Here is a 22,027-nt window from a genome sequence, read left to right on the forward strand (position 1 = left end):
GTTTTCCCCCCGCCTCTGTTGGAGACGCTAGAGCCCCACACAGGAACCAGACTCACATTGTTCAATAGCCACGGACGTTTCCACAGTAGCTGGGAGGGTCGAAAGCTTTTTCCGCTCTTTGTTAAACTTTTTTCCCCCCCCTTCCTTCTTCCAACTTTCCAGTTAAAGAATGTTGCCGGGGCATTCCTGAATTAATCCAGGCTGTGCTTCAGAGAAGAGAACAAGAGACAGGTGTAACTAGGTGGGAAGAAACCCACAATGCTAGTGAAACTTTTGTTCCTCTGTAATACAATAGGACTGGCAAAGCTGGCCAGACACTCGGACCATCATGGATATCACGATGGTTCAGTGCACAGCTCAAAGCCACAAATTTACGAGACCTCTGTATACCCCCAGAGGACTCCTCTGTCACACGAGGAACAAGGTTATTGGGAGGCAGAAGGGCTCAGGGAGAATATTCAAGATTACCCTTCAAGTGTGACCTCCCCACATCAAGAAGAGAGAGAGGATTTTGAAGCTGCAAGCTCACAGTCTCGAAACGGGTAAGTACCCCAATGTGTCTGTCTTACATGTAACAATTGTGTGATCCTGTCTGGTACCCTTTGTATCCTGTTGACAAATGACCATTTTCAATAGAAGTTTCTCTTTAAAATACATTAGATTTTAGGGATCAGTCTATATCCAAGGAGAGGTTTAAATGTTTTAACTACAGAAACAGAAATTGCTTGTGGAGGATGAAAGCACAGATGGGACTGGCTCTCTACCTAGTCCGAGATGGCAAAACAGGGTTAGGGGTTTGGACACACCTGGCAGATGCAAAGCCTTCCAGTTCTGCTGTAGCACCATAAAACAAATGCTATTTCTGGCAAAGCAGAACTGGAGAAAAAACATTTACTAACTTTTTCTCATCACAAATTAATGCTGATTATTTTTGCTGATCATGGCAACCTTTGCCCATCGTCGGCATGTGCTTGGCTAAAGACTCGGGCCTTGGAAATAGAGAGAGAAAGAGAACAGCAGGATGTTAGCAAAATAAAAACAGTGAAGAATAAATATAAGAGAGTAAAGAATAATAAATAAGCATGAAAATGACTACAAATTCAACCCCCACAAAAGGTTTTCATGACCATGAAATGTTTCTCGGGGCAATCTACAGCACAAAAGTAGCCATGCTGAATGGAAAAGGCATGTACTTCACTAGAAAGATTTCTAAACACTATAATTTTTTGTAAGTTTTACAGGGCACATAAGTAGGTCTCTAAATGTTTAAAATAGATGAAAACCAAGCAGGACAGTGAATGAATTTTTTATAGCCCTGATGGATGGGTACTGCAGAGCCCTGTTTGGGAGAGCTGAAACAGCAGCACAGTGAGTGCTGTTCACAGCTCAGTGCTTTAGGATGCCCTGGTATTTTTCCCTTTAAATGCTCTTGAGGAAAGGGAAAAAGGGAGATGGAAAGAGACTACAAAACCTTGCTCATGTCATGCTTCCCTTCCATGCAAACTGTAGTATGCAAAATTGTTTCTACTCTCACCTATGTGTAAAATTAGGGCCTCCCTTCTGCATGCAGCATGGTGAGTGTACTAAAACCCTGCTGTGCTTCATACCACACCTTCCCACAAATCTGTACCTCCCACCATTAACCTTAAGTAATTTTCTAAAGCCTGTAAGCGTTGACTTCCAGTTGCCTGATGGCTAGTGTTTGATAATGACATGCCCTGTTAATTCACCAACTCCTGGTTAATGCATTTCAGACACCATCAGAGGAAGGAACACAAAGCCTAAGTGGTACTGTGGACTGCCACATTATACTGCAAGGTGGTGGTAATCATTTGATTGCTGGTGAAATGCCAAAAGCATTCTGAAAACTATAAATACTATGCACATTTAGCAGTGTAAAAAAAGTGTATATATGGGTCAGCAAGATGCTGTAATACACTGTCCTAATAGGGATTTCTTCCTTTGCTATGTAACTTTGTTCAGCACTAGCTATTACTCATCCTAATTTCCTCCCAAGAAGATAAATACTTCCTCCTTTTATGGAGACAGTTGCATAATGAGTCAAATCATAGAGTTCTTCCCAATTATAAAGCTATGTTGATGACTACAGGCAATCAAAATCTAGCCTGGCTGTAGCTTTAAGGTGTATGTTCTTTTGCTAGAGCTGTCACATTTATAGTGCACACAAGCCCAGGAAGGTGATCCATCTTACGAAAGAAATCTGGCACTTTGAAAGGAATTATGTCCAAAAGTGAGGTGAAAGAGTGTGAACAAGAAGAGACAGCACAGTTCCCCTTGTAAGCGCATTTGAAATTCTAAAAATTCAAGGAGTTGAAGCAATGTACTTTTTCAGATCCTAAATTTCTCAAATGCATGTCAGGTGCTCATAGCTGGAGTACGCTGCTATGCATAGACAAGAAGTTGTCATCAATCTGGTATTTCCTCCCTATAAGTGTGACACATACCCTGGAAAAAAACATAGAGGAACTGGGCTTCTACCTCTAAAGCGCAGAGCAAGAAGAAAAGCAGGATTTAATCAGGAATTAAGAGATATAGGGAGATAAAGACATGCCATAAAAAAAGCCCAGGCTCATAAACAAGAATTTTCTACCAAAACTATGTCCCACTTACAGTTTGCTTTTGAAATACAGAAACACTTTGTTTTCAGAACTTGGAAAAAACCCAAACAAAATCAATGGTAACTTTGTCTGTGAGATAAAGTTTTGACTCTCATAACTATCTAACAAAAATGATGTGGGTTTTTTCCAACCTCTTGCTATTTTTCTTGTGTATTAGGAGCAGTGGCTGTTACAAAATAACGAAAGATTTTTCTAAAAAAAATTATAGTATTATTTTTCTTAGTGCAGTTATCTGAATAACTGAGACATCATGACTAATATACCCAGGGCAATTAGTCAGACAGATTCCTCTGGTTTTTGTTTCAACATGTAAGGTGAAATGACTCATTAGATCCCAGCTTGGATATGGTACTTTACTAATGAATTCATCTCACAATAACAGGATTATTCTGACAAGAAAATCAGCAAGAAGACACTCGTCTTTAGGTGACCTTTTTAAAAAGAGATAATAAAGTTGTTCCAACTTTTCTTTAGAGGAAAACCTAGGTAACAGTTTGGTATCTCAGCTGTTTGTATCTGAGCAAACAGCTGAAGCCCTGCGTATTCAAAGCGGACAAGTGCTTGTACATGTTACTTACAAAATCAAAACTATCAAGAGGCCAATTTTCCCAGCGAAATCATCTTTTATTCTTTTCTCCCCAGCAACTGTGCCCTCATATGAGCTGCTTGGTTTGACTTTAGATAGTTTATTCTATGGTTGAGGTAAATGGATCCATGTGTACACAAACTGTCAGCAGAATTAAAAAGGGAAATGAAAGCACGAGTATATGAAGAGACCTGTACTGTGAAACGGCTGGACTATATTAGCATTTGTTTTAGCAATGGAAGATAAAGGGTAAGAACAGTAAAAACAGGTTCTGGATTTCATAAATACTCAATGCATAATACCCAAAATAAATACATTTTCACTCTTCATTTCCTATATAAAACAGATGCCTAATGCAAAACTTCATAGGAAGACTCTGCTGTTACTGGTGGATTTCCTGCGTATGGATACAGGCAGCTAAAATGAGGCTTGAAAAGCTGCCTGGGCTATGACCAGATATGTGGAAGTTCTACAAGTGACCCAGTAAATATCAAATAAGAGCTTGCATTAGCTCATTCCCTACTCTAATAGTCACCACTATTGGAACCGATTCAAATGCTGTCTGATCACAAGTCATATTGAAAGGGATAATTAAATACATCAATGAGACAATACACCACTGTTGTTAGCCTGACAATCGCTATATGGATGACACACCTGATAGCTCGTGAAAACTTGCCCTGAACTGACAAGCCACCTTGGAGATTTTTCTTTCTTTAGAGCCGCTTCTACCAAACACTTGGTAATGACGCGTGCCTGAGCAAGGCATGGTGCTGAGCCAACCTCAGGGGAGCTGCAGCTGAAGGAGAGGGCCATGTAAGTATACAGCTGCATGCCCTCCCTTAGGTTCTACAATTCAGACCTGGGCAGACAGAACTGGACACGCATGTCCTTCTCCACACAGCTGCATGGGAGCCAGGAACATGGTGACCCAGCCTTTGAAAGGAAAGATTCCCTGACCCTGGGAAGAACATGCTATCTTCTCCATACCCTTGCCATGAACTTACCTCTGTTGATCAGAGATCTATGGAAAGACCTCTACTGTAGTTACACTCAGAAGGGCTTATTTTCTCTCCCTATAAACAGGTTTTTCTCAAATCAGGCAATGCACTGAAGCACCATTAGTGGAGCAGTGTACCCCAAGGCTCCTTCCTATCTTTTCTCAGTGCTGAGCAGAACTGCAGCCAGCTGGCCTTAATGTAATCCACGTGCCCACAGCATCAACAACAGTCAGGCTAACAACTCAGGTTTCATGTACTTGCGTTCATATTTAATTAAAAAAAAAAAAAAAAAGATAAATGAAGCATCTAAAAGATGCAATCCCATCACATGCTAGCTCTGACAGCAAAGCCCAAAGCTGCCTGTACCCTCAGTTGGCCTATCCTGTCTGTCAAGCAACACTGTAAACCAGATCACTTAAGCATTCCAGGTTAAAAATAATCCTAGGAAAAAGCAGAGGTTATTTTTAACTTCCTCCCCTCAGTAACCACACAGACAGAGTTGGTCCCCAAACAGAAGGCTAACCCAGTAAGGGAGAAATGGACTGTGGTGATAAAATGGGAAGCAGCAGAGCAACTCAAGCTGGTTTCCCCATCTGTGGCAAAGTCTCACAGAACGTCCCTCTCTCTCCAAAAGTGCAATCATTGCCAAGTAGCCCCTGTTTTGGATTTGCCCTCCAATTGGATAGGTGATTTAGATTTTCTTTTTTCTCTTTAACCCACAAACACACACTCTGCCTGTCATCTATTGGAATTTTTCTTAAAATTACAATGTATCTGAAAAAAAATGAAAAAACAAAAGCAAAAAATTCCCCAGACTCCACTACCTGAACTACAAGTAGGAAAGGCAGAGGTCTTCAGCATAAGTAAATCCTTAATTGCATTAACATATTTCGAGGTTTGGACACACGATTCTGTGAAGTCACCCTTGATTAGAGGAAGGCTTTCTGATGTCAGCCAGGTGTGCTGTTATCTCAATGAAACACTCACCTCTTCCTCTAATTTAGCACCAAGACAGCCACAAAGAAGCAGGACTCTCTTTGTGATTACCCAGGGTGTCAAAATACAGAACAACTATCCTCTGAAGTGCAGACAAGCAGAGGAAACCCCAATCAGTCTTACTCTAAGGAAAGTCAGAACAATGCTCAATCTTAATAGCATATTTTTTTTGTCCGCTTTTACAGGAAAACATCTATTGCTTTAATAAAGACCAGTTTCACACTGACTCATCTATCGCTTCAAAATTAGACAGGGACTTTCTCAAGAAGCCTATGGGATACTGAAATTTCCCAACAAAGGGGCATAGCACATACGCTTAAAATAAAGCAGATTTGGATGAAATGAGCTAAATGTGATCTTCAGCCCCTGATATCCTGCAATCTAGTGGAATGGCCATTGAGTGCTCAACAATAGCTTTTGCAGTGCCAAGTTCATTAACAGAAGCAACAGTTTCCTACCAAAGTTAGGTACTTGGCTCCTTTCAGAACTTTAGGAAATTCTCTGATATTTGGCTCTTGCCGAGCTGCACAGCTGCAGGCGGAATGGCTCTCCATTAGCATGTTTGATGCAAATGACACACAGCTTCACTGCATGCGATGCAGGAGTCATCGAACACTGTGCCCACAGGATTGTTTTACTTCACTGCTCCTTAGTGTGAGCTGCAGCAATTCATTCTTTCAGCAGGTAACAAGGGACCACATATTTCAGCATAGCCACAGAACCACCATCGGCACTACCACCACGTGGATCCAAAGCCGTCCCACTTGCAGGGGCCAGCACCCCTTGAACGAGTGATTGGTAGCCAGCACTCAGCAAAATTACACGCAGGCCCAAAACGTGATTAGGGCAAACCCTGGTGCACATCACCTGCGCCCGGAGCGGGTGGCACCTGGGAAGCTGGTCTTCCTGTGCATTTTGGACTCGCTGGTATCACCACAGCTGTGCTATCAGGTGGCCACCGGCTGCGATTCCTACTTGAAGACAAGGTCTGACAAAGGAGCGAGCGTGCTACACTAGGGGTGAACTTGCGTGTGCAGGGATCAAAAGGTTAAATCCAAGTGTAAGCTGCCCTCTGAACAGGCTGTAGAACTTCTGTTACAGGGAGGATAATATAAATGAAGTAATGGCTGTGGATGCTTTGTGAAGAGGAAAAACCTTTTGCATTTATTTCCCTGAAGTAGCAACAGTTGGATTTGGCTCAAACTCAGCCCCCAGACAAGCCTGCTTTTTCTTGAGCTCCTGCTCCCAGTAAGGCTCCAGATTAAGGACTGGATTTTCTCAGAAAGCCTTCACTGCACTAATTTTTTAGGACATTCTGCAGCACAAGTCCCAGCTGATAACAGACTAACTGGCACCACTGTTGGAACAGAAGCGGTCTTCAGGCAGCATTACTCAGGGCTCTGAAGGCTTCCAGCAGTGTCTAGAAATCCACCTGTTTGAAACTACCACTGCCACTCTTTTCAGCCCAGCTTGTTAAGGTAAACTGCAAATCAATCAGACTGCTTAAAACCCCGTGACAACCAGGGTGGTTCATGGGACGAGTCACAGGAAGATCCCAGAGCCTGCCTGAGAGGGACCTCTACTCATGCTAAGGGAAGGGTGGAGAAATACGAGAGTTTCTGCTGTGAGATTGTAAGACAGGGTTGCTGGTTGCTCAGGAAGAGCTGGAAATTCACTGATAGATCACCAGTGATCACTTGCTGCCCGCTAATTAAAAACACAGTGGCATACATTCCATGCTCCCTCAGAGAGCCAGCACCTTGTTCAACAGCTGAACACCTCCTGCAATAAACAAAAAGATATGTCTGTCTTAAAAATGATGTGCACAGTCCTAGTTTAGATTAATTTAAATGTGGTATTTTACCTCTGTTTTATTGAGGCTGCTTTTTCTTGTCAGTGAGAATTTTGCACTGAGGGAAAAACAGAACATAGATTACTCTACAGTTAAAGCCTCATTCTTGTTTTCTGCTTCAAATGGTATAAATCAAAAGTCATTCTGTAGAAGTCAATAGAAAGTGGCTTGTTTAAATTGGAAGAACATAGTCCTCTCTACTGCAGCCCATTTAAGCAGCAATAATTGCTTATTTGATGCCCTTTGCACAGCATCAATAAGGAAAGTGTTATGGACCTGAAAAGTTTTGCACTCTGTCAGCAGTAGACACAGGAATAGCTGGACAGGAGCTTTCAAGGTAATTACAGAAACTGGATTCCTTCCGAATAGAGACCCAAGGAAACTGATGTGAAGGACAACCCAGTTGTACTAGTATAGCCAAAGGAATAGCAAAACTTATGGAAAAACAATATCCTGAAGCTTTTGTTTAGGCAAAAATTCCACTGACCTAGGAAGTGTCTGAAATTATGCATTGCAGTGCCCATCATGAGAACATGTAACAAAGAAAAATAAAGTATGTAAGTACTTAGCTGACCTGGGGGGCATTCCTCGCACTGACTATCATGCTGCAACTGTTGGCATAGCAGTGTATAGAAAAAAAAGGGACTACCCCATATTCATCTAAGCAGAGTGATAATTACTGCAGACCAGCCATCCCGCTTTATTCTCCTGGTTCAGTGGGTTTTACTTTGTTTGCTATGATATAAGGTGGTCCAGCCAAATCCTGCAATCAGATGTAGAACTGCCTGCATTTTGCTATCATAGAATCAATTAGGTTGGAAAAGACCTTTGAGATCATTAAGTCCAACTGTTCACCCAGCACTGCCAAGTCCATCACCAAACCCTGTCCCTAAGCACTGCATCCATGTGCTTTTTTAAACATCTCCAGCAATGGTGATTCCACCACCTCCCTGGGCAGCCTGTTCCAGTGCTTGACCACCCTTTCTGTGAAGACATTTTTCCTAATACCCAACCTAAACCTCCCCTAACACAACTTGAGGCCAAGGTCCTCTTGTCCTATCACTTGTTACTTGCGAGAAGAAACCAACACCCACCTGGCCTACAGCCTCCTTTCAGGTAGTCATAGACAGCAATGAGGTCCCTGCTGAGCCCCCCCCAGCCACCCCCCCATCCCACGGGTGCCCCAGCCCCTTCCCGGCTCTGGACATGCTCCAGCCCCTCTGCGTCCCTCCGGCCGTGCGGGGCCACAGCCGGACATGAGCCTTGAACCTGTGTTTCAGTAAAATCAGAAGGAATATCTAACATAAGAAAAAATAATTTTAAAATCAGTTTTTAGTTTAAAGATCTTAAAGGTTCAAATAAAAAGGAGCTTGAGCTAACCTAGATTTGTTGAATCTTATTTAAATACAGACTTCTTTGTCATCAGATGTATTTAACTGCAGACAGAAGAATACACTTGCCTCAAAATAAGGCAAAAGAGGATAGACACGGGAAGACTTTATTCAATAAGGAGATTAGAATAAAGCCTAGGAAACACACACATAGTCTATCAAAGAAAATCATTCAGATACTTTGTTTCTGGTTTAAAAAAAGGATTAATATGCTTGGAATGTAAAACAGGAAAAGTAACTGAATAAATGAAACATCTGTAGCCCTGGATTTGCTAGGGTTCCCTCAAGTGTTGCTCCAACTTGCAGTATGAGATAAACTTTACCATTCCCCAGACTGGAGAGAAAGCTCTTCTGCTCTGCTCAGACCAGCAACTTCTTTCTACTCCTCTCTCTCCTTGGCAGCAGAAGCTTGATTCAAGAGCAAACTGTATTAAAGAGAATAAAAGCAGAGGGTGTTAAGTTGGTTATATACTTAGTGAATGAAGCAACGTAACTACAAAGAGGGGGAAAAATGCAGAAGCAGAACACAAAGCTGCTGCATTCAGAAACCAGCTGAATAAAGCGCTGTTCGTGAAAACAGCAGCTCTTTGAAACTTCATAGCCTGATCCAGAGCCACTGGTGCCAGCAGATGAACTCCTGCATGTCTCGCTGAACTTTAGATCAGTCTTTACATTGTTTCACTTAACATTCAAGAATGACATATTTTCCCTCAAGGTTATACAGTTAAGGAGTATTTTTAGTTACAGATAGCAAAGTGTCCTTAAAGGAAGCATTTGACAAGATGTGCAAAAAATACTGCAATAGAAGTTTCCTCTTTGGGCACATGTATCTATATGGCAGCTTATTAAAGATGGGAAAGATATGCCTCACTTACTTATATGATGAAAGAATAAATTTCGGGAAGCTTCACTTAATACTGTGTTTTGATTTTAACCACAGTAACTTTTAGTGGTTTCAAGTTATGTAGCCCTTCATCTCCACAAATAAGCTTTTAAGATCAAGCGAGAAAGAACTAGTGACCAGACACTAAAGAAAAATGGACATAAAGAAATATGCCCACCGTTAAAGGAAGTTGTTATTGAGAGCATACCAAATTCCCCTTTTTTTCATGCTATTCATTCTGCATGCTAATAACTGTCCAAAGTATGCACCAAGCTGGGATCAACCACCAATTCAATTTCTGATAGAACATAACCCCTTTCTACGAGTGAGAAGCCCACCAGAGACCTCCAACACATTAACAGGTTTTGAAAAGGAATCCTCGTGTTTTCCATTATGTGTGTGTGCACATTGACATGTGCTACACAGCTGAAGTACTCAGTCACACGATGCCCCATTCTTGCTCACACACATGTTGATGCATGTAAACATTTGGTTTAGACTCGTGTGGCTTCCATGACTCAAAGGACCTGTTGGAAGCTGTGTATGGTGGGAAAAACAAATCAGCCCAGATGATGATTCATGGGGTGTGGATTGTTTTCGTTAGGAAAGAACAAAACAGTAAAGCCAACAAAGCCTATTTTAAAAGGAGGTTTCCACAGTGAATGCAGACTCCTGCCTGGATCTGGCAGGCATCCCATGGGCAGACCTAGCAATGATGCCAGCGAACTCCAACAGCAGCAGCGCCCGGTCACTTATTTCCCCAGAAAAAAAAGCAGAGGATGTGAGGGGGGAAAACCCACTCCCATTTATGGCTTGCTGGGCACATGAGAGAGGACAGCCTAAATACAGGCGCAAATCGGGTCTCTGTTTCAGAGATATTCATCTTAAACCAACCACTGACAAGCAATGCAGCCTTACAAAGCCTGGCAGACTTATGGGCACCTTGGAGACAGACATCAGCCAGGGCACGTGTGTTCGTCTGTGGCTTCAACTGAATTGCCCGGTGACACAAGCAGAGCATTTGACTCTCGAAGATTAATGATTTAATAAGAATTTGAGAATTTGTGTTCTGGTTCAGTCCCACAGGAAACAAGGCTCCCATTGATAAATGGGATAAAATTCTCCCAGTCACTTGCAAAGGCCTTAAAACTACAGCTCATCGAAACAGCTGGTTTGGCTTGAAATCACCACGAAGGCTGCAGCCGCCTGCTTTCCTGTGCAGCCCTCCCAGCGCCACAGGCTCCAGCAGATTCCTGCCCCTGCTTCTAACAGATGAAGAGTTTTGCTTGCATGAGCGTCCGCTGAAATCGTAACCACATTTTCCTTAAAAAACAGGGGAACACAAAAGGCTGTTTATGTCCCAACAAGCCTGGTGAAGTGTTCCCAGCTAGCCCAGGCTGTCTGCCCTTTCCAGCCTGATGCCTCCAACTCCTTTGCAGCTTCTTCCCCTTCTCCTGGCTGCCTGGCCCCTATGGCCACAGCTTCTGCTTTTGGGCAGGACTCAGTTCCCCAATATTTCTGCAACTCTCTCAGACAGGCAAATTTTTTCCATATATGCTGATTATCAGAGATTTGGTTCCTGTGTTCCCACTTAAAAATATACTGCTTAAAGTTCAGTTGTTCCCATTATAGTTATTACTCCTCACTTCTGGTCTTGGATAATGTCACTTCTGATCTTGGATTTTAACCATTGAACTTCAAACAACATGTCTTGACTTTAAACTCTTGAAAAGGAAGAGATTCACCTACACTCTGGGATTAATAGATGCCTATATAATTCTGACATGTAAAATTTACCAGACTAGTACAACTCACTTGTCCTTGCTAGAAGCATAAAGCAAAAACCCAAGAAAACCAAGAAAACAACCCTCACTTTTCCAGCGCTATTTTCCTGCAGATGATAGGAGAAATTATTTCAAAGCTAGTCTAACTAATAAAATGCAACCGGTTACTGTATTATCTTGAAGAAGTAATACTTAGGAAGACATTGATTGTTAATGGAGTTTTTGTCAGATTAAGTTTTCAGAAGCAGTCTGCCTCAACCTGATGAGTCAGTCATTAGGCATCTGAAATGGCAACATGCTGAGAAAGGCAATTTGACATTTAAAGTGACATTAACCTGCAGGTTATCATGGATTGGAAATTTCTCCCGCTAAATGAAAGGACTGGAAATGGAACTATAATGCATCAAAGTTTAGACAATCAACCCTTTTGTAACACACCGAGATAAACATCCCAGATGAAAACAAATGAACTGGGAGTGGAGGGAGAAGCCAGCAAACATTTTCCATTTTCCTCATCACCAAGCTGAAAAAAGAAAAAAAAAAAAAAAAAAAAAAAAAAAAAAAGGAAGGGCCCTCTGCATTTCACTCTTCCTTGGCACTGTTACAAGCAGAGACTTAAGATGACCTACTTCAAATTCCTTTCCCATGTCTGTCTTCCACTAGGAACTGGTGCTCCTTCACGCAGTCCCGGCTGGTAACATACATAGAAGCCTGCATGAAGGAGAAGTACATCATCAATTCCCAACAGCCCTGTCTAAATGGAGCACCAGACTGCCAGAAGATCATGTAAGTATCCTAAATAAAACCACTGAAGAAAACAGAATTTTCTCTGAAGTATCTAAATGATAGTTTCAAAAGTATTTAGTGACACATTTCAAAAAGAACTGAAGCATCAGCTCAGCCTAATACCAAAGTGATGCAGGGTCTGACTTATGCACCTAAGGTGATCAGGCATTTCAGTAACCTGGGAGAACAGCTGCCTTTCTAAGCCATCAAGTACAGGACTACACAGTGATTCAGTGATTTTTCAAATCTTCTCACATGCTTGTTCAGACACAAGCAGGGACCACATGTTTTCCATGATTTTCAGGTCACAATACACATGCGTAAGTTAAAAAAAATCTCTGCCTGCAGCCATCAGTAAAACCATTTATGTGGCAGGAGTCAGAGATGGGCAACTGGCCAAGTGCTTGCTCTTCTTTCAGAAGGACTGGCTGCCCAAGGAGTACTGGTGAAAGCCAGCGGTGTACCTTAAGGTACCAGGGCTGATACATTTTTAATGCTGGGAGACACTGAGGCACAACGCACTTATGAAGTGAAATAATATTTAATACTCACGTATGTTTTCACATCTATGTAGTTACTTGATTGCAAAAATGCTTTTGTTATTTGTTAATACAATTAATTCCTCTTTCTTTGAACAGAAAACAAACTATTTTAGTGGAGTTTTTACAAATTTGTATCTTCCTTGGTACCAGTGACATTTTGGGATGTTTGTTTAAAAATAAAACTTTCTCTACAACTTATCAGAATATGACAGAAGTTGAAGCTCCATCCAAACTTGATTGCAAAGGACTCTATTACAATAAACATTGCAGTTGCATTACTGATAGTTGCATAAATTTGCCATCTGTGACATTTCTCAGACTTGCATCAGATCAGTGTCAACGTACTTGGAAAAACACCTCTACCAAAGAACAATCAAGCGTGAGGCAGAGCACTGGAGCCCTGCTCACTGAATAGTACTTAGAAGCTGTCTGCATGTAAGAGTGTGTACACACCTCCTGGTGTAGACAGTAGTCCTGAAAAGCAATCTTATGTAGGGGAAAAAAATAAATCACTGTGGACTGCCTAAATGTTTTACTAAGCAGCAGTGATACAGTTTATGACAAATGTCTTAACTGCATTCTGCATTAGTTGTCTAGGACACACTTGGAACCAAACTGCTGCTAGTCGGAATGATGCCAGCTGACTGTAACTTGCAATCTAATGCCCAGACCCTTACTCCCCAGGTACAGGAAAGCTCTGAAGCCAGTCTATCAAGTGAAACAGAAGGTTTTGAAGTCTTTACAGTGGAAATGCTGCCCTGGATTTATTGGCAAGGACTGTGAACAGCGTGGTAAGGAAAGCCAGGGAACAAGCATGAGAATTAAAGAATGCCAGTCACAGTGGCAAGAAAAAAGTTTGCCTATTTGTTTCTCCTCTTTTTGAGAACTGATGCCTTACTTTCTTTAATCTGCTATGCCCTCAATCACGGATACCCTGAAAGAAGAAGTAGCTGTAATTAGCTGTAATTCTTCTGCTGGTAGCATCTTTGTAATCTTTACACATGGAGAAAGGTATTAATTTGCTGGGGGAGGCGGGGGGGGGGAGGAGCTGTCAGATGTACAAGTCCATTTAGGAACGTCTAATTCTAGGTAGAAACTGGTGACATCAGAAAGTAACACTAGTATGTGAAATGCCCCTACGGTCAGTTTACAGGATGAAGTCATCTGGCTAGGGAAATCACAACGCATCCAAGTTCAAACAAGGTAGGCAGCGTTCACTCCGCCGCCTGCATTGCTGCCTCCTCTCTGCTTCCCCTGTCTGCACAGACACTGGCTCCTAGAGCGGGGAGCAGCTCTACAACACAAGAACAGAGGCCAGGCTGTGACTTCCACGGAAGCTCTAGCAATAGCTTTTTACATACAATAAACTACTACAACTCTTTGCACTGCTGAATAATGGTGAGTGCAGCTACTAGGTCAGAGAGGGGAACATCGCTTAAAAACTGGAGTGTTTCACAGCATGGGCAGGATTTAGCAAACAATACTCCAAAAGCAGAAAAAGAATTTAAATGGATAAAAATGGATAAAATAGCAATTAATGCAATCAAAACAAAAAAGGCAAACATCTGTGTGAAAATTTTCACACAACGTATGTCTAACTCACCTACAGACTCCACAGATAAAGTGGGAATGTCTCTTTTTATCTCTGTAAGGTTTAGCTTTTTTTCCCCCGCAGATAGCTTTTATTTGTAGATTTATCTCCAGGTGATACCTTGGCCTGACCTTCATTTATAACGTTGGAAAGATATTAGCAAATGCAGTGCTTCTAGTCTAGTCTCTCCTTCGTTATACTCATTGACCAAACCCAAATGCTCCACCTTTATCTCCTCGTTTGTACAGCATCACTCACTGTAGCCGGTGCCAGCAGAATGTTCAGATAACTGTGGAACAAGGAAGAGAAATTTGCAGATCTTTTGATAGGACCCCCCAGAAAAGCAAGCATACGTACATACAGACTTATTTCCTAGGAGCAATAACTCAGCATGAGGTAACACACCACCACCACCGCACAGCGCGAGCATTTATGCAGTTGTACGCCAATGCTGTACCACAAGCAAAGTGAATTCTCCAGACAAGGTGTTCTTTACCCAAAGAAACCTGCAATGCAGAAACCTGCCTCCACATCAGTAATACTAGACATGAAATTGCCCTGCGTTGCTTTGTTAAATTATAGTAGTTTCTGTCTAAAACATTTTCACAGATGTATTACGTCTCAATTGCAGATGCCAATTTTAATCTGGTGCCAGGAAGTCAAACTGAAGAACAGGAAGAAGAGGAGTTCTCAAACCACAGTATGTGCTTGAGGTTACTTTGCTTGCCACTCTTTTACCTCTCAGCCACTGACGAGAGAGAGAGATGGATTTTTTAGCTGCAATTTTACAATGATAAGCTATGGACAATATCTCTAGTGAAAGCATTATTTGGGAAAGCTTGTATACAACTACATTTATTGGCATGAATGAGGGCTTTTGCTGTATCACTACATGAATGCTCTAGACAAAGCATGCAAAAGTTTCAAAGTTGGTCTGGTCATCAGTGATACCCAGTGAGAATGCCAGCTGGTACAGAGCATTAAACTTCAATGGCATGCAAGTTTAACCCTTTGCTCTACTAAGAGGATTCACAGGAAAGCATAACATGCTTAGAAGTCTACCAGAAAAACAATCCACTCAAAATCCTATTTCAGAGCAGCTACCCAGTAGCTTTTTTATTATGAGGTACCATAGATTTGTACCTCAGGCACTCCAAGTATCCAAAAAGGACCTTTCCTTACCTTCTGGGAAACGGTGTGGCTTGCAGTGCTATGAAGTATCTTCTAGCAATTGGCTTTAGGGCAGTACTGCAGCTCTGAAAGAGTTGTCTTTATATTATGCTCTCAACACCGAATGAAGAAGCAGTTTCTTTACATGACTTAAGTTTATAAAACATTAGATTTAAAAGTCAAAGGTAACTCTGGGGGGCGAAAGGCCCCCAGGATGGCACAGTTGGGATATACCACTTTCTGCAGCTCTCAGCTATGACACTGGCACTCTATGCTTAATGTGTATGCTTAGTGGAACTTCTCAATTGCTCTTTCATCTTCTCCTTTTATTTTGGGTTGGTAAACCTTGCTACCCTTTAAGTCAATGGCTTGGAAAGGAGTCATTATTCCAGAATATTTTTGTGGCATGGGGAGATTTTAAGTGAAGAGCATTTTACTGCCATCATGGCTACTGTGGCTGAAGTTCCTTCTGTTAATATTTAAATATATTTGGTTTTCATCACTGTTGAAAAAACTCTTTGCAAGGAAACCATGAGTTAAGGTGCTATAAAACAACAAACCTCCTGTCAGTGCAAAATTTTCAGAGCAAAAAGCACACAGGTGTTCTCAGAGATCTTGTAGGAATACCTGTCACCTGGTCGCTGCACTCCATTGCATGATTTTGTTTTTTTAATCTTGTGATTAGTGTCAACATCAGTGGAATCAAGAGAAATGTTGGAAGTCATTCAAAATCATGAGGCTTTACTGGATGATCTTCAAAGTGATATTCATCAAGCAGTCAGCAACTTAGGTGACTTACAGAGAATATTTGAAAACAACGGTACAAGCATGATGTTAGAAGTGAACCAGAGCAATTCAGGTGAGAGGTCTGACCCAGAATTATCAGCCTGCCAATAGGCCCTGTACAACCACGCAGATCAGAAAGAAAACTTGAAAACAGAAATACCCTGATAGTCCTTGGTCTGCTGGTTGCTTCTAAAGAAAGAAAAAAATACGGCTGCAATTCCAATACAAATGAATGAACCTAATTAAAGAGTAACTTGAAAAGGGAAATGCAATGGAAGGCAGATTCCTTTGTACTTTTCAGAATATGCCTTAACAACAGAATAAAGAGGTTGCTCATACTTAAAATCTGTTAGCTTACTATTCTGCTTCTATGGCTTCTTCTCTTCCATGGGGATGTAGAGTTTAGATTTGGGTTTTGTTCTTTTTTCATACTCATGCCGTATACTCCGAGGGGAGGAATACTGGACTGGTGTATGTAAAAAAACCCGATAACATTCAACCCATTCCTGGAACATTATTCCCACCATATACAGGAGTGGGAAAAAAACAAGGCTACTGAATTTGAGCTACTAATGTGAGCCACTGTCTCACAAAAAACATGTTCTAATCATCAGAAAATGGTTTGGGTTGGAAGGGACCTTAATCATCATCTAGCTCCAAGCCCCCTGCCACGGGCAGGGACACCTTCCGCCAGAGCAGGTTGCCCAAAGGCCCGTCCAGCCCGGCCTTGAGCGCTGCCAGGGATACAAACTGTTGTCCTCAGTGAACTTGCAGGCATTCAAGTTTGAACATTAAAGACAGAAATCAAACCTTATTAAAACTCCTACCTAGTACAGAGATACTTCACAGATTTTTCAAGTGACTTGGTTCTGGTTTACTTATTCAGCTGTTAAGATGCTGTATAACTTTGTGAAGTAGAAGCATCAGAACAAGAACAACATTATGAGACAGCCAAATAAGCAGGAGCCTACTAGCTAAGAACTGTTGTGAAAACGGGCAGTTATAGCCACTTACAAAACTGCTTGTCCAGGGGGCTTCAAAATGCAGTATTTTTTATGACTTACAGGGCTGTCAATACATATTTAAGTTATTGCCTGCAGACTCAAAGACACAATGTGCTTCACAGTAACCTTGATTTAAAATTAGGCTATTTTTGTAATTGTCAAAATTTATCATGCGGTCAGATTCTGGGGAGTAATATGGCAGTTACTATAGAAAAATACATACTTGACTTACTCTGGCAACACCAAGATGTGTTCCGAAAGCAGAATTTAAATTTAATGAAATTTATTTTTTTTCAACGGTGTTAACAGATCTACAGGAAAGGCTTCTGCAGCAAGTTTTGTTTCCCCACGTGGAGAATTTTCTAAGGAAACATTTTAACCCAATGTGGGCAAGCTTCAACAGAAGCTTACAGAACCTCTCGACCATGGTAAGAAACCTGTCCCATGACGTGCAAGTCAACAAGAAAAGCATAGAAAGATTCCAAGAGAGCACTGTGCCCAAGAAGGAATTCCAGGAGCTGGGAACTAAGTTTGAATCAAAAGTCCAAGAAAACATCGTGAAAGTCGATCAGTTGAAAAGAGATATAGAGAACCAATTGCAAATGCAGCAGGCCAGTACCCACGATAATCTCACCACGATCAAGGCAGATACTGACGCAAAGCTCAAGAAGTTTCATAAGATACAGCAGTCTCATTTTGTATCTTTGAACAACAGCATAGCAAATGTGAAACAAGAACAAAACAATCTTGAAAATAAATTTGAGATTTTGAAAAAAAATTTAACGGAACTCTCCTCGCATCATGGTCCCAAAGATGAAAATACCCATTTAACCATCAGACAAATAAACGACATTCTGACAGGGCATGCAAAGCAGCTTAAAGAACTTTACATGGAGTCAGATGTGGCCTTTCAGAACATTGCAGTTTTAGAGAGATGGTTTAAAGAGTTAAAAAAAAATATCTCAAAGTATAGGCCAGAAGATCTTACAATAACTTTAATGGAGAAATCACTTATTATGGAAGAAAACAAAGCAGCAATGGAAAGGCAGATAGCAGAGCTCAACTATACTCTCTCAAATCTTCGGGAAAACTATTCAGATCTGTTGAGGTACATGGAGGAATGTAATTGCCAGAGATTATCTTCTGACACTGACGTACTGGAGGAAGATTTAAAGAATATCACTTATTCCCTTGAAGGCACCCAATCAAACTTAAAGGATATGAAGCAATTAGAGTCAGTATTCAGAGATCTCTTGAGGAATGAAATTGAAGAGCTCTCCTCAGCTTTTCCATCTATCCATCAGTCCCTTAATCTCCGTCAAGAAGAAAACAGACAGCTTCAGTCGCAAGTCACGGCTTTTTCAGAAGACATAGGCTTCTTGAAGAAGAAAGATGAAGAAATTCATCAACACATCAAATTTCTCAACAGTTCTTTTGGCTCACTTTTAGAAGATGCCATGCGGCACGAAGCAGCACTGGAGGCTTTACTGGGAGAAGAATTTATGGAAGTCTTGTTTGAAGAAGATCCTAGTATCCTAATATCATCAGTATTTCAGCTGCAAGAATCTCTCAGACACATCTCAGATAAACTCCAAGAACAAAATGTGACTTTAGAATCTCTTATAAAGAGTTTTCACCTGTTGGAGAGAGGTCAACAGAAAAAACACGATGCTCGTACATCTCCCATGCATCCCAAAGAAGAAATGCAAACATCCTCCACTCCAGATGAAGCTAGTAGTCAACGCAGCATCGTAGAACATATGGAACCTAACTATGAAGCTGCCAAAGATGACTTGGATAGCTCAGCTTATCATGATATCATGACTCTGAAGAATGATATCAAACACCTGAGCCTGGCAATCAAGAGGCATGAATCCAGAAATGACATGAATCTCTGCTGCAATCATACAATAGCAAATGTAATTGAGCCACTCAACATTTCTGTGGAAATTCTCTCAGCAGACTTCGCAACCATCAAGCAGAAGCTGGAGGAACATCTGCTAATTTTTAAAAAACTATTTGGAAGCAACGAAGAATTAGTTGCCTCAAATGTAAGTCTGGATGTTACAAAGATTCAGTCAATGCTGACCAGAAAGGGGAGAAGGCAACAGAAAGGTCAAGGCAAGCAAAGAGACAAGAAAAAGCCTGAGAAGCACAGAGAAAATACCCAAGTGATAAGTGGAAGAAATACAGTGCAGACAGAGCTTTTGGAAAAAGGTGTGTTCTTTTCTTTTACTTGTTCATGTGCAGGTCTGGTTTCTTTCTGGGCCCTGCTCCAAGTTTCAAACACAGAGCGTATTAGCTGTGAGACCTGTCAGGTATCTTGTGGGATGCTGGAAGGAGAAATGCTGACGTTATTTACATCCTCCCCCCTCCATCAAAATCAGCAGTTCCGAGTGAGAACCAAGTCGATGCACTGCTGCACTTTGCTTGAGGCCAATAAAATTACACCCATTATAGCTGCTGGGAAATTGGCCTTGAACTAATTGAGCTTCAGATGTTTAGAACACAAATTTTGTTTGTAGATGCTCATGTTAATACAGTAGCAGTTTTCTCTTTTGAAGCTGACAGGGGGTGCTAGGCTTCCCGGTCTTGACTTCTCCTCTGTTACTTGAGTCTGGAAGGAGCATACTCAAAGCCCCAAATCTTTTCTAACGCAGACAGATACATTACATGAACTGCTATAATTTGCACCAGTGGAACAGGGAGGACCTGCCAGAGTGAACACTCTCTCTTACAGCTAAGCTTCAGAGACAAGTTTTCAGCTCATACTTCACGGTGACTGGCCGTTTCCCTTTCCCACTAAACATGTGGCCATAAGCACCTGCCTGGTAATTACAGCCATCGCAGTTTTAGCATTGGGTTTTATGATTGTAGCCACTGTTACAGACAGAGCAAAAACCAGCCCTTTCAGGCATCTGTGCTGCAGAACTGAATAAGCAGAGAACTGAATAAGACTGAATAAGCAGAGAATGTATTTCAAACTAATTTATTTTTAAGACAGCAAAAAGTGCTACTTCTCTTTTTCCTGGGTGGTCTCAACTTTATACTTTCCAAGAGCAGTCGTTCAGGTATTTCCAGGGAATCATTTGACCGAATCCCAGGCACATACCCATTTCAAGTCTTTAGCTCTACAAAGAAGCATTCCAGAAATCAGGCCTGATAAGGTGGGACATAAGTTGAAGCCCTGAATCCTGGGAAAAGAAGAATGCTCGCTGCTAAAATCCTGTTCCTCTTTCTTTTTCAGATTCATTGGTGGCATTCCACGTGGGATTCTCAGAAGGAAAGGATAAACAAAAAACTCTGAGGTTTAATGAAACTTACCTCAATTATGGAAACAGCTATTTCCCTGAACATGGCTACTTTAAAGCACCACATAAAGGTGTCTACCTGTTTGTCATCTCTGTGGAGTTTAGTTCGGGACCAGCAGTAGGACAGCTGTCCTTTAGCCGTGGGTACAAAAGAACTCTCTCAAGTAGTCAAAGGAAAGCACCAGATGGAAACACCATGACTACTTTTGCTATGGCAGAAATGGAGAAGGGAGAGAAAGTATGCTTTGAATTGCTGCAGGGCTCCGTAGCAAAACGGAGCCCACCTGGGACAACGATGGGTGGATTCCTACTATTTAAAACTTGAATAGTGACATTTTGTTTTACTGATATCTTTCCATAGATACAATGGATCAATTCACTATTGCTTCATCTGTGATGTATTCAATCCTACTGCATGTGTTTAAACATAGCACTACCCTAGATTTGTCTTCATGCTTCTTTTCTGGAAGTGTTTGGCTTTTGATTAGTTGCTTATGAGCAGCAATGGGATTGTCTTTCAAGTGGTAACCCAATGGTTTGGACTCCAAATGCATCAGTATGCACGTTCCCAAATCTTTCCATTGTGAGAAATTGTACCTAATTAGAAAAACTGTTCTGTGGGACTTTCTTCACTTATAACGTAAATAATTTCCCATTTCCCCTGGCAAAAGAGTATCCTTCCATGGCAAATACCCCCACCACTGGCATGGAAAAGATTTTAGGAAGGACTGTATATATGAACTTTCACATTTTGTAAATAGTAGCTTAAACCCAAGAACTCAGGACAATTTTACCTTTTAGCTCTCTGTGGACCACAGGCACTCACAGTCTGTCTTGTAAACTCCTGCAACTCACTCCAGCGTGTGCACAACACGAACACTGGAAGAGATCGATCGAACCCAGTAAGATGCACCCTATGCTAGTACTTGTAAGCAAGGATCTTAGAAATGGCCTGGTCTTTTTGCTTCTGAGCCTATGTTGTACTTCAACCACACCACAAAAATTTAATAGTAATGTAATATTGTTAAGACAAATTACGTCTACACGTTTAGACTTTAGGAAAATGTCTACAACATTCAAAAAATATTGGTGAAAATGCAGTTTATTTTCAAAGATAACCCTGAAGAATATTGTGACCTTCAGACCAGAGTTCAGCATTCGGTAAATGGGTAAAACCAAGCAAGCAAATAAAACTTACAGCAAAAAGGCAAGCTCATTGGTCTGCTGTCATTGTTGACTATAAAATAAATTTATAATTAGAGTAAATCAAAACAGTACTGCAAAACAAAACAAAACCAAATCTGAACTGCAGAGTATTTTTGAACTTCCAAAATCTCAATGTCTGGTCATGTCCTGAACTTTTCTTCTGTCAAATAAAATATCCCAAAGCTTTAATTTTAAAGAAGTTAAATTACTATGGTGTACTTGTCTATCCTCATGCTTTACAAAAAAAAAATTAAAACAAATTTGCCAAAGTTAAATACATTTAAAATTCCAAATGTTTTTGATTAAAGAGGTAAATTCTTATCATGTATTTTATGCCCTTTTAAGGTAGCATTTTCTAACAAAAATCTATCCTGCCATGAAGGGGTTTTCTCCCCACCTACCTGTATTCTAATCAACACTAAACTACAAATTTGTTAATAAACCACATCGGTACAAATACAGATTGCACTTAAGACATCACCTTGACAAGCAGACAACA

General features: G+C 41.1%; 1 protein-coding gene across 1 annotated transcript; it reads left to right on the plus strand.

Annotated features, from left to right (window-relative positions):
• The first annotated feature begins 40 nt into the window (after positions 1-40).
• MMRN2 (multimerin 2) lies at positions 41-21,717 on the plus strand. The gene is made up of 7 exons (XM_037400303.1): positions 41-542; positions 11,796-11,918; positions 13,145-13,251; positions 14,683-14,751; positions 15,907-16,080; positions 17,321-19,228; positions 20,259-21,717. The coding sequence occupies exons 1-7, from the start codon at positions 259-261 to the stop codon at positions 20,645-20,647; spliced, it is 3,054 nt and encodes a 1,017-aa protein (XP_037256200.1). The 5' UTR covers positions 41-258; the 3' UTR covers positions 20,648-21,717.
• Positions 21,718-22,027: the final 310 nt, after the last annotated feature.

This window comes from Falco rusticolus, chromosome 9 (assembly GCF_015220075.1).
Source record: "Falco rusticolus isolate bFalRus1 chromosome 9, bFalRus1.pri, whole genome shotgun sequence".
Lineage (NCBI taxonomy): Eukaryota > Metazoa > Chordata > Aves > Falconiformes > Falconidae > Falco > Falco rusticolus.

Bases quoted from the DNA above. Each gene is read 5' to 3' on its own strand.
- MMRN2 (XM_037400303.1), top strand. From the start codon at position 259: ATGCTAGTGAAACTTTTGTTCCTCTGTAATACAATAGGACTGGCAAAG. The intron at 16,081-17,320 runs GTGAGAGGTCTG...CGGTGTTAACAG, and splicing joins AGTGAACCAGAGCAATTCAG to ATCTACAGGAAAGGCTTCTG. The intron at 19,229-20,258 runs GTGTGTTCTTTT...TTTCTTTTTCAG, and splicing joins GACAGAGCTTTTGGAAAAAG to ATTCATTGGTGGCATTCCAC.